This window comes from Lepidochelys olivacea (assembly GCF_965140295.1).
Source record: "Lepidochelys olivacea isolate rLepOli2 genome assembly, chromosome: 6".
Lineage (NCBI taxonomy): Eukaryota > Metazoa > Chordata > Testudines > Cheloniidae > Lepidochelys > Lepidochelys olivacea.
In genome coordinates, this window is record NC_140416.1 from 107271961 (window position 1) to 107285054 (window position 13094).

At 41.1% G+C, this 13094-nt stretch overlaps 1 protein-coding gene across 1 annotated transcript in view; it reads left to right on the forward strand.

Moving 5' to 3' along the window:
* LOC311521995 (cytoplasmic dynein 1 heavy chain 1) overlaps window positions 1-11969 on the forward strand; it is a 70134-nt gene extending 58165 nt beyond the window's left edge. The window contains exons 68-78 of the mRNA XM_084630785.1: window positions 50-173; window positions 698-811; window positions 1179-1349; window positions 1583-1800; window positions 1987-2090; window positions 2543-2754; window positions 3662-3815; window positions 4995-5137; window positions 10167-10335; window positions 10915-11042; window positions 11576-11969. Coding sequence (XP_084486911.1) covers window positions 50-173; window positions 698-811; window positions 1179-1349; window positions 1583-1800; window positions 1987-2090; window positions 2543-2754; window positions 3662-3815; window positions 4995-5137; window positions 10167-10335; window positions 10915-11042; window positions 11576-11704 — 1666 coding nt within the window. The 3' untranslated portion in view covers window positions 11705-11969. The remainder of the gene's footprint in view (window positions 1-49; window positions 174-697; window positions 812-1178; window positions 1350-1582; window positions 1801-1986; window positions 2091-2542; window positions 2755-3661; window positions 3816-4994; window positions 5138-10166; window positions 10336-10914; window positions 11043-11575) is intronic.
* The last annotated feature ends 1125 nt before the right edge of the window (window positions 11970-13094 follow it).

A 13094-nucleotide genomic window follows, 5' to 3' on the forward strand; every position in this document is an offset into this window, starting at 1 on the left:
GAACTGACAATAACAAGTTAGTTACTGTTCTGTTAATATATTCTTGTAGGTGGGTGATGCTAAAGAATGTCCATCTGGCTCCTGGTTGGTTGATGCAGCTAGAGAAGAAGCTGCATTCTTTACAACCTCATGCTTGCTTCCGACTTTTCCTTACAATGGAGATAAATCCCAAGGTAACTGAAACCAAGTTTGGCTTCGACTGGCACAGCAAGTGGTGTGTAGTGCTGTTACAAGACTCCTACCAACCAGGGCAGCATTCCCCATGATGGCCTTAGTGTGACAAGGGGAAAGGGTGCATTTTGGAATGCATCTGCAGGAGCAGGAACAAATGTCCCCAAAATCCTGCCAGGTGCTTTCTAGGGTATTGCTCACCCCATTCCTAGTAATGTCAAGTGTTTTGTAAATATCCTGTTTCTCTGCTTACGCAGGGCAGAAAAGACTGCCTACGTCTTCCCATCCTTTCCTTTTTCTTAGCAGAAAGTAGGAATTGGCCCTTAGTACTTAATCATATACTTTAACATGAATTCTCATGTAAGTCCCTACTCCTGGTAATTTTGGCATCTTATTGCAAGAGGGAGGATACTCTGTTACAATAAAAAACTTAGTGTAGGTTAACAAACTTGTTCCAAGTATCACATTTTTCATAGAAGGGAGCATTCCTCAGGGTGTAACTTGTGTTGATGCTCTTCTGTCCTAGGTGCCGGTGAATTTGCTACGTGCTGGTCGGATCTTTGTGTTTGAACCTCCTCCTGGTGTAAAGGCGAACATGCTGAGGACATTCAGTAGTATTCCTGTTTCTAGAATATGCAAGGTGAGGCGATGGTTTCTGTGTAGTTATGTGGAACTCAAACCAACTGAAAGCTCTGAAGTTAAAAAACTTTCATGAACAGTTTTCAGTTTCTATCATACATTAAACAAATGTTATGCCTTCTGATATTATTGTGAAGGAACAAGTTTTTCAGAGGCTTTTAGTTTACGCTGACTAAAACATACCTGACATGTAAGGAAGCAATCTGTTAAGCTTTTTGTGATCTGATGCATTAAAACCTGGAGAATGCTGTGTTTACTCGACAGTTGACATTCACCAGCACTGTAGCAAACCAGGTTTTTTTAATAAATTCTGATCACTTTGGTTTTAGTGTGAAGAAATAATGCATTTTCTTTTTTTCCCATGCTAGTCTCCAAACGAACGTGCTCGTTTATATTTCCTCCTTGCCTGGTTCCATGCCATCATTCAAGAACGTTTGCGATATGCTCCCCTGGGCTGGTCCAAGAAATATGAATTTGGTGAATCTGATCTGAGATCTGCCTGTGACACAATAGATACCTGGCTGGATGATACAGCAAAGGTAATTGATTTTTTTGCTCTTTCATAATCTTTTTTTAAATACAAGGTAACATTTGGATTACTTGTGGTTACTGTTCAGTGAAGGGCAAATTAATCTGAAACACTGTCCAGATTAGCTGGAAAGAAGCAATATCCAAACTTTTTCATTTTGGCTTTCATTAAACTGTCCAAACTAGATTTCCGTATTTTTTTTGGTGAATCTTCACATTCTAATTAAATTGTCTCTACTGTCAGGGCCGCCAAAACATTTCACCTGATAAAATCCCATGGTCTGCTCTGAAGACATTGATGGCACAGTCCATTTATGGAGGTCGCATTGATAATGAATTTGATCAGCGTTTGCTAAACACTTTCCTGGAGCGTTTGTTTACCACTTTGAGCTTTGATAGTGAATTCAAACTGGCTTGCAAGGTTGATGGACATAAGGATATTCAAATGCCAGATGGAATCAGGTATTTTTTCAACCTCAAATTTCAATTGGTCTCACCTTAGTAGCTTGCTTTCCTTTTGAGAAGCTGGAAGTTGTATTTTTTGCATTGGTATTTAGCCAGGCAATGTATTTCTGGTCACCTATTAAAATGCATGAGATTATGGATAATTAACTTAGTTCAATTTACTGCCACAACTTTCACTTACAGACGTGAAGAATTTGTCCAATGGGTTGAGTTGCTGCCAGACACACAAACCCCATCCTGGCTTGGTTTACCAAACAATGCAGAAAAAGTTCTTCTCACCACACAGGGTAAAACTTGTATTTGACTTTCTTGTGTGCTTACAGGTTATGTAAACTTCACTCTTTTTTTTTTTTAATGCTCAAAATAGATGAGACACAAGTACCTTTTTGAGATACTTGTAACTTTACTATTTAGTGTATCTCAATGTGTATTAACAATATCAGCCTCCACAAAATAATGAATAAATGTCTATGAATTCTTCAGGTTGACAGTAACTTGCTTAGAATATCATCAGTAGACAGGAAGATACTACACAAGTGAGACTCTGACTTTTTTAGTTCTAGTCCTAAGGACGGTTACTCTTTAATAATTAAAAATAATCCTTAAGTATAAGTGGCAATCACAGAAGTGTTAAATGTAATCCACATGCCTCTTTCAAACTTTCCTTGTACTGATATCCCAACACTTTTCTTTACTTTTTTTTTTTTTTTGGCTTTGCTTCCTTTATTCTTTGGTTCAGGTATTGATATGATCAGTAAAATGCTGAAAATGCAGATGCTAGAGGATGAGGATGATCTAGCTTATGCAGAAACTGAGAAGAAGGCAAGAACAGATTCAACTTCAGATGGTCGTCCATCCTGGATGAGAACACTGCACACCACAGCCTCCAACTGGTTCCATCTTATCCCACAAACTCTAAATCATCTTAAACGAACAGTGGAAAATATTAAGGTGATTGCCAAATACATATTTTGGTCTGTAAAGGACTAGGGGTTATGCAAATGTGGCTGAGGTATCCTACTCAGATTGCAGCCTGAAAAAGGTCTCTCTAGATCCAAGTAGTATAGCAGACTTTGAAACAAGGTATTGTTTCCTTTTCTTTGCTGTAATTCAGTTAAAGAAATTATGACAGAGTAACACTTCCATTTGGTTGGGAAGGTATCATTTAGAAGAGTTTACTTCTAGTCTCTTGCTTCCTAAGCCAGGGGTGCTATAAGTGCAGCATCAGACACATCACATGTCTGATCACTCAAGTGAACTGAAGAGTGTATGTTGGCTCAAAGGTAGTATCACTGGTCGGTCCTCACTGGAAAGATGGGTGGTAGCTAATACTGAGGCTTCTGCTAATTGAGAGTGGGGACTAAAAATGAAAGGGAGCCATAAAGCTCTGAGGGCTAGTATGAGACGGGTTGTTTTACAATCAAGAGAGTTAAAGGGAAGTCTGATTCTAGGTTGTTGAATGATTTAGACTTGGATTATATATTAAACTTCTCTGTTTAGATCAGGTTATGGACCTGGGCTCTGGACATAGATACAGAAAGGAATAGGGAATTTGTAATAATTAGGCCAAACTGTAGCAAGTAGCTTGCATGTTCTTGCCTGCAGTTGGTGTCAGAAGGGAATGAAGTTCTTGCTTCAGTTCCCTTAAACTACCATCTGTGAAGCAGCTGCATCTTCAGGGTGGGTGAAGGAAATGACTGCATTGTAAAAAACACATTATGGTGAGCCCTTAACAGTTGATGATGATGCATGTGGGATTTGGGCAGCCAACTAGTTCCCTTTCACTGTTGCAGGGTTAAGTTATTTTTCCCACCAGAAGATGCTCATCTTGTTTCCTCATTTTTCTTCCTTAAATAAGGATCCGTTGTTCCGATTCTTTGAGAGAGAGGTGAAAATGGGAGCCAAATTACTTCAGGATGTCCGTCAGGATCTTGCCGATGTGGTTCAGGTTTGTGAGGGCAAGAAGAAACAGACCAACTACTTGCGTACACTTATAAATGAATTGGTGAAAGGTATGTGACTTCAAACAAGCTTCTCTTTCTAGAATGCTTTCCCAGTAATCCTATTACATCAGTTGATGTCTTCTCATTTCTAGCACTGAAGAGAAACACCACTATTTTTGCCTAATACAAAATTCTGAAAGTCAAAATGGTGCGGTTGATCCTGTGACATATATGAACTGCAGTATTGCCAACCTAACCATTCAAATAGCATGAGATTGACTTGAAGAAAGGGGGGGGGGAAATTTTTTAAGCAGTCTAGGGTTTTTGCCTTTGGGGTTCACTTGGATTGTGGTGTTTAAACTTTTTCTGCAACTGTGGAAGCTGAAACTATTTAAATGAAAGATGAAACTTTCATGTTACTGTCCAGGAGCTGGAGATTTAAGTAAGACATCTATACTGTGCGACTTGGAAAAGAATTGAGAGTTGACAGCACTAAAACTGAGATTGGTATAAAAAAATAAGATTTTGCTGAGTTTGAAACAAACAGTTGGAGCCTGGTGTTAATTGACCGTAAATCAGTTTCCATCTAAACCTTAAGTTTTAAGCACTCACTTGTACCAAAATTATCAGAGGAACTCCAAAAGTTACCCTGGCTTGATTTTTCTCTGCTCATACATTTGGCAGTGTGATGAAAAGGGGACGTATTGCATCAATACAGTGGAATATGCTGCTGGTTGAGATGGATTTAAGCAGAACTATTGTACACTGAATTAATAAAATATTCTTTGCCTTGTGACCAGAGGATAAAGGTGGTGGTACCCTTTGCAGTAACTCCTTAAAATTGTTGTCTTCCGTGTTGCAAAAGGCTTAATTGTATAATTAGCTGTGATGTATTTTGAGACCTGGTGTATATGCAGTTGAACTTACTAATGAATGTCTTCCAGGATTTGTTAGTAAATTGTACTTCAGACAGTAATTTCTGTTTAAATATTCATCTGAAGAACACATTTTAGAAAACTAGGTAGCTTTCTATAATGTCATGAAACTGTCTTTCAGTTTGTGTTACACTTGTACTCTCTGGACCCAGTTAAGTTAGAACCCCACTGTGCTTGATGGTATGAAAAATCTGTTGTAAAACACAGTAATAGCAAAGTGACTGCCACTGAAAGGATAAAATTGCATTTGGAAATAGTGTGTAATCCAACTCATACCCATACAGAGCTCTTACCTTGGATATGTCTTCTCTAGGTATTCTGCCTCGTAGCTGGTCTCATTACACTGTACCTGCTGGCATGACTGTTATTCAGTGGGTGTCTGACTTCAGTGAACGCATTAAACAACTCCAGAATATTTCCCAGGCAGCAGCTTCTGGTGGAGCAAAAGAACTAAAGGTATCTATCTTGCGTTGTATTGCTTTTTCTCATTAAAGGCTTTTCTGAATTCTGAGAAATCAGGGTTACATGAGTCTGTAACTGCTTATATCTGTTAGTGTAAAAAGCATTGAAACACTTTAGCTAAGGAGCTTCTCAGAAATCTTACCTGGACACCCCTTCAAACGTGCTTGTATATTATGGTGTTCCTGAATGACTTCCTGTGTTTAAAAATTGCCATTTTCCAAACCTAGCTGCAGATCATGCACACAGTATAGTTGCTGCAATGGGGAAAAAACAGCTAGGCTATGTCTACACTACAGCCAGGATCGATGCTCTGAGATTGATCCACTGGCAGTCGATTTAGCAGGTCTAGTGAAGACCTGCCAAATCGACAGCAGATTGCTCTTCAGTCGACCCCCTGTACTGTACCCCCAACGAGAAGAGTAAGGTAAGTCGACGGGAGAGTTTCTGCTGTCGACCTCCTGCAGTGTAGACCCCGTGGTAACTCGACCTAACGTATGTTGACTTACATAACGTAGCTGGAGTTGCATAGCATAGGTCGACTTACATAGTCTGTCTTACTGTTCTGTAATTGTTCAAAACGTGATGCAGCCATGTATTCCGAGGAGGTGTGTGTGGGTCCAGAGCACCAAAGCAAATAATTTTGACTAGCAATACATGTAGTGGCAGCACTCATGCCCTGTGACCCTAGCCTCTACTGTGGCTATATAAGGTTGGTACACCCCCCAACCTCCCTCATTTCCTTCACACCAAATGTCAAGAGTACAGACTCTAATGCAGAGGGTGAGTTGTGGAATACACATCTGCATCACATCCAGAATAATACACTACAGATAAGTACCTGTTTCTAATTCCTTCTTCAAGTAGATGCAGCCATGAATTTCATGTAGGTGACTCTCAAGCAGTATTTGCAGGAGGTGGGGCTTGGAGTATGTTTAAACAAGGAGTGCAGGATTACCTTAAGTTTTCATCTGATCTGGATTTAGCATAAGTGGCATAGTGGTTTTAAACATATGTACATAGGATCCAATGGCAGCCCTGCAAATTCCAAATCTGAGCTGCTTCATTTGCTGTCATGATATAGGAATCAGAGTAACAGCCATGTTAGTCTGTATTCGCAAAAAGAAAAGGAGTACTAGTGGCACCTTAGAGACTAACCAATTTATTTGAGCATAAGCTTTTGTGAGCTACAGCTCACTTCATCGGATGCATCCGATGAAGTGAGCTGTAGCTGACGAAAGCTTATGCTCAAATAAATTGGTTAGTCTCTAAGGTGCCACAGGTACTCCTTTTCTTTTTATGATATAGGAAGTTATCCATCTTGAGATCATCTATGAAGAGATTGCCCCTTCATTTGGTTCACACATGAAACAGATGAGATGAAGAAAGGAAACGTTTAGTTCTATCTGTAAAAGGCTAAACATTTCCTGACATCCAGTGTGTGAAGATGCTGCTCATCTGGGGTTGAATTTGGCTCAAAGAACAACACTGGTAGATAAATAATTTGTTTCAAGTAAAACTGAGAAACCACTTTAGATGATAAAACTTATGGTGCAACTACAGGATTACCTTGTTTTTGGAAAATTGTGTGTCAGGATGCTCCGCCATCAGAGCTTGCAGTTCACACATGCTCCTAGCAGATGATGTTGCCACAAGGAAAGGAGCTTTCTGACAAAAAGGGAAAAAAGAGGTCAGGGTGAAGAGGAAAGAGATTATTGGTTTGGCCTCCCATCTCTGAGGACAATAACCTGAGGTCAGAGAATTGATATGGTTTCTGCTACATTGGAGCAATGAGAATGAGCTTGGTACGGTCCAGTTTCAGCTTGAGAATGACCTCCAGGATGATTTGAATTGAAGGAAAAGGCATACAGGAGTTCTGATTCCCAGCATCAGGTGGAAAGCATCAATCAGGCGCCTGGACTGAGACCTACACCCTCAAGAGCAAAATAGATGGCATTTCTTGTCTGTCTTGAACAGGCCAGAATTCCCAAACAGCAAAGAGGTAGGACACTGGGCTTTTTAGACCACTTGTAATTCAAGGAAAATTTTTCTACTGAGGGGATCTGCCAGGTGATTTTGGATCCCAGGTAAATGACAGGCCACAGTGATTGTTTTTGTTGCAAAACTGGCAGTCTGATCGCCTTCTGACACAGCACATGGGAGTATGCACCCTCTGTCTGTTCACATAATACATCATGGTGATATTCTTAAGGATGTGCATGCTGAGTCCCCGATGTCTCTGACAGGCACTGTAGATGGCACAAATTCTAGGACACTGATTTGCAGAGAAGCTTCCTGTTCCGACTACAGGCCTAGAATTTTCTGTGAACTCAGATGTGCTCCCCAGCCTATTAAGAAGGCATCAGTGACAGTAGTCCTGGTCGATGGGGACCGGGCGAAGGGAACACCCTGGCATGTGTTCCCTGAACAGTTGTCCACCATAAGGAGTCCAGATAGGCAGAGGAAGTCAGACCATTTTGTCCAGCACATGATGGTTCAGATGATAGACCAATATCAGCCACATTTGAAGAAGACAAAGGAGTAATATGACACATTGAATTATCTGTGTGTATGTAGCCACATGGTCTAGCAACCTCAGGCATACTTGGGCTGTAGTTGAGGGTTGAGACTGCAGTTCCAGACACAGATGGTGAATAATGCAAAATCAGTTGGTCGGCAGTAATGCTCTCAAACTCAGTCTAGCAGGGCCACAGTGAACTCAGTACTGGAATCAATGTTGACTTCCCATTGGTTAGGCAGAGACCTAGACTATCGAGTAAGCATAGTGTGAAGTGAACATGAGGACTTCTTCTCTGGACTTGCCTCTTTGTACCAATCATCCATATACAGGAAGACATGAAATCCCCTCTTCCTGAGGTATATTGTCACCACAATCATGCAATTGCTAAAAACCCAGGGAGTGGAAGATAGAGCAAAAGGGAACATGGTGTACTGATAGCGTCCCAACATGGGGGCGGCATCGGTACTAAAGAGGAATGGGGAATTGGGCACTGATGGTATTGAGTGAGACAGTCGTACCTGGTACCAGAAGAGGTGCCAGTACTGAGGTCAAGGGCGATACTGAAGTCGACAACAGAATCTATTGTCAGGGCAATGACTGTACTAAAGGGCGCACGAGCATTGAGGGGGACTTTGGGGGCCAGGTCTGGCATCTGCCTCAATTCCACAGTCTGGGACATGGGCAGTGCAAGCTGCACTGCCAATAAACCCAACAGTTCTGCAACCCAGCTAGAAGGTGCCATGGGCACCACTGAGAACAAAGCATTAAAAGCTACGGCCCCAGAAAAATTCCTGAACTAGTGGAGAGTCAGGGACTGAGAGGCAAAGCAGGTCTGATGTCTGATATGTTACCAGCACGGAGACAATCTGCTCCAGTCCTGACATCATTGGTACTGGACTCAATGAACACCCCATGGCCAGAATCAGAGTCAATGGTACAGGCTCTTGCTGGTCTCAGTATGGTACCAGGGAGCAGTTCAACCAGTGGTTCTCAAACTTTTGTACTCTTGACCCCTTTCACATAGCAAGCCTATGAATTAAAAACACATTTTTTTAAAAAATATTTAACACTGTTATAAATGCTGGAGGTGAAGCAGGGCTTGGGGTGGTGCTGACAGCTCGCAACCCCCCAAGTAATAACCTTGTGACCCCCCTGAGGGGTCATGATCCCCAGTTTGAGAACTCTTGGGTTAGATGGACCTGCTCCATTCTGCATGCCAGGAGTACAATGCCAGTTAGCATTCCTCTTAAAAGATGAGGAGTCTCCCTGAGCCCTGGAATGGTCCCAATTAGTGTTCTGGTGTTTCACTCTTCCTCTTGAGTGAAACACCAGAGTCCGAACATGGAGCACAGTTACTTGCTAGTTACGAAGGTGACCACCAATCAGACAAGAGCCTCAGTGCTGAAGCGGGCCTCAAGGCCTGCTCCAGAAAGTGCTGCTTCCGCCATAAGTCTCTCGCCACCTGAATCCTTTTTTAACAAAACAACCCAAAAAACCTTACAAATGGAGCACTAGTTCATAATGTGTCCCTCACTGAGACACCACAAACACATTGTGTGAGGATGGCCCCTCGCGTGACAGATGATGCTTGAACCCTGGTGAGGGCATCACACGGGGCAGCCTGCTATTCGAACACTATATTGATACTAAACAAAATCTAAGCTACTGTTATCTAGAACAGGGGTTCTCAAACTTCATTGCACCGTGACCCCGCTCTGACAACAAAAATTACTTCATGACCCCAACAGGGGGGACCAAAGCCTGAGCCCCTTCGGCTTTGGCCCTGGGCAGTGGGGTTCATGCTTCAGCCCAGGGCCCCATCAAGTCTAAGCCAGCACTGGCGACCCTACTCAAAGGGGGTCACTACCCACTTTGGGGTTCTGACCCATAGTTTGAGAACCACTGATCTAGAAGAAATAACGCTCAGAAAACTGATACTAAAACATGAGGTGAGAACAACACTCAGAGCTCCGATTCAAGCCATGGGCAGTGAGAGGGAACTGAGGAGGGTCAGGGAGGTGCTGCCTTTAAATACCCAGAGGAGGTGTCCCAAGGCATGAGCACAGCGTCTATAGGTACTGCTAGGCAGAGTTCTCTGGCTTTGGTGCGCTGGGCACATGCATGGAATACGCTGCATGTACTCAAAGAAGACAATACCTTATAGCACAGCCTTGTGGGAAATGTTGACACATTAGGAAATTTGTATTTCTAATTCTACTTATATATATGCAATAGAATTACGTACAAATATTGAACTCTTCTGAAACTGCTAATTTTTTCCTATAAAACAGACTTTAGGATTCATAAAATTGTTTCTACATGTGTATGTTAGTAGGAAACTATCCCTTTGAGGGTAAATCTTCATCTGAGGGAACATGCCATACATAGTTTGCAAGATGGTCCATATTTTAGTGCAGCTTTTTGTTTAAATAGATATTGAATGCAGCTAAGTGCCATTGCAGTAGCTACTATAGAAATTTCTAAAACATACAATTCTTTTAATAGAACATCCATGTGTGCCTGGGTGGCTTGTTCGTACCTGAGGCATATATTACTGCTACAAGACAATATGTGGCTCAAGCAAACAGTTGGTCCCTGGAAGAACTTTGTCTAGAAGTCAATGTTACAACTACTCAGAATGCAGTCCTGGATGCTTGCAGTTTTGGAGTCACAGGTTAGCTGATGTGCTTTTTACAAGGTGGAAGGGAAGGAAATAGGTGCTATTAGCCCTTAACACTGGGTATTTATCTTTTGTAAAAATGCTGGTACAGACCATATCAGATACATAACACCGAGGGGAGTTAACAAGCACAGTGAAAGTTTGATTGCAGTTGCACGAGAAGTAGCATTGGAAGTCAATTTCTATGGGGGATTCTGCATTATTTAAAAACACGTTAATGGAAAACTTTGCTATGCTAGTGCATAGGGGTTGAGAATCCTTATGAATGAACATTGTCAGGAGTAGTGCAATATGGATAAATGCAAATAACTAACAGTCAATATGTTAGAGGTAGCGCTCTGGTGGCTTTTTTATTCCTCTAGTAGCCTTCACTGTTACCTTTTCTGGGGTATTTTTTCATTTATAAATGAGGTCTCCCATTTTAACAGTAGGTCTAAATATCAATTACCACATTTTAGATGGGTGAATCTACCTCTGGACTTGAAAATGGAGTGGAAAAGGAAACTTCCTTTAAATGTGCATACACTTCACTTTCAGGAAAGACCTCACATTTTCATACTTCTTAACTCATAGGTTTGAAGCTTCAGGGAGCTACATGCAGTAACAATAAACTGTCCCTTTCAAATGCTATATCAACTATATTGCCCATAACACAGCTTCGCTGGATCAAGCAGACAAATGCAGATAAAAAGGCTAATGTGGTAAGTAATGTGGAGACATAAGTTTTGTTGTTCTGTGATTTCTTTCAGTAGTGGCTCATCAGCTTTAAATTCTACTTTCTCTGGTGCCATGGAATAAAAATGGGGAAATACCTGCTTCCATTTCATTAGTCTTTACATTTTGCGGTACCACAGATGTTCCTTTCCAATATGAGTTTTCAACCTGGGGGTTACAATTCCTAGGAGTCTGACAAACAGATCCAGTATTGCTACCACCCTCTCTTTGTGGCTAGCTGGGGGGTACCAATAAATGTAAACTCATGAAGCATTGGGTCCTGAGAAGTCTGAACACCACCTTAGAAATGTATTATAAAAAGTACACTTTAGCCTGGCAGGCTGAGTGCTCTTTCTTAGGAGTACAGTTGATCTTGGTTGGGGAAGGATGGGCAAAGTTCAATATGGAATGTCTCTTCATAATTTCCAGTGGTGGGGACCTTTGCTGTCTTCCCTTTGACTTTTACCTTGCATTCATCTGTCTTATTCACATTTTAATAAATGCCTAACTTCTTTTCCAGGTTACATTACCAGTTTATCTGAACTTCACCCGTGCTGATCTGATCTTCACTGTTGACTTTGAAATAGCCACCAAGGAAGATCCTCGCAGTTTCTATGAACGTGGTGTTGCAGTCCTCTGCACAGAGTAACAAAATAACGTTTTCTAACTGATAAATAGTAGTAAAATTCAGTGTCTTTAATCTAGTCCATAGTGTTAGTTTTAACCTCCAGGGCATGGTTAAGTTGTCAGATGGATTGGTGTAAAGTTGACTTGCTAGAGGCTGGGCTTCTTGCCAGGGTTTCTGGTGATACTGATGGTTTTGAGGGAGAATTGGATGTGGTTTTTAGATGGCTCTAATTACATGTGGTAATGTTTGATGGTTCCTCCTACATTAAATAAATTCTGTAGCATGATTTGTGGTTCTTTATTTCATTTCTAAAAACATTGTTCTTGCCATGACTTGCTCTAGAGAATTACTTAATGTTTTTAAATGTTCAAGGAATGGAAAACGATGGTGAAGCATTACCCAGGTCTTCAATAATGAATGATGCTAACTTACTAAGAAACCAGTTTTACCATTTGTGGTACTTAACTTGCAGATCTCCTATATAAATCACCTGTAACCAGAAACAAGAAAAGCCCAAATGAATTCAGTGGAACAAGTTGAAATTGAGCAAACACAGGTTTTAACGCAAGGGAGAGGTTATGCCAATATTATTATTACACAGGTGTGATGAACTGCACATATTGCTTAATCTACATGGTATAGATATGAACCACCTGCATACTTAAGTGAGAACTACCCTGTACACAGAATGCTAACTTTCAGAACAGTTTCATCACCTCCAGTGATACAATAACCAGCACAGTGGACATGTGTGAGGAAGTAACTTTGCATTAATATCAACATGTCTGCAGACACTTGAATTTAGTTCCACTTGGGATTTTTTTTGAATGAGTATTATTTCCACCTCTGAGAGCGGCATCATTGACATAAACTAATAGCCCTACCAAACTTCTTATGGCAGATACCTTGAGGGGTCTCTCTTCTGATAGTATATGCTAAAGATAGTGGTTTTATTCTGTTCATTCCTTAAAGGGACACTTAAAGCTGGCAGACCCAAAAATCTGACCACCCAACCAAATAGCTTTTGGTTACACAGTAGTTGCTAACATTTAAAACTCTGCTGCTCTCAAAATACATCTTTACTAGATTTTTACTTGTTTGGCTCCTTTATCTTCAGAAATTTCTAGGGCAGCAAAACAACCTGCTAGTGCATAGGGGTTGAGAATCCTTATGAATGAACATTGTCAGGAGTAGTGCAATATGGATAAATGCAAATAACTAACAGTCAATATGTTAGAGGTAGCGCTCTGGTGGCTTTTTTATTCCTCTAGTAGCCTTCACTGTTACCTTTTCTGGGGTATTTTTTCATTTATAAATGAGGTCTCCCATTTATAAATGAGGTCTGAATACTGTCTCACTTGATCGCTGTTCCTCATGCACAGAATCTGCCATTCTCTGCCTCTGAGGAGCT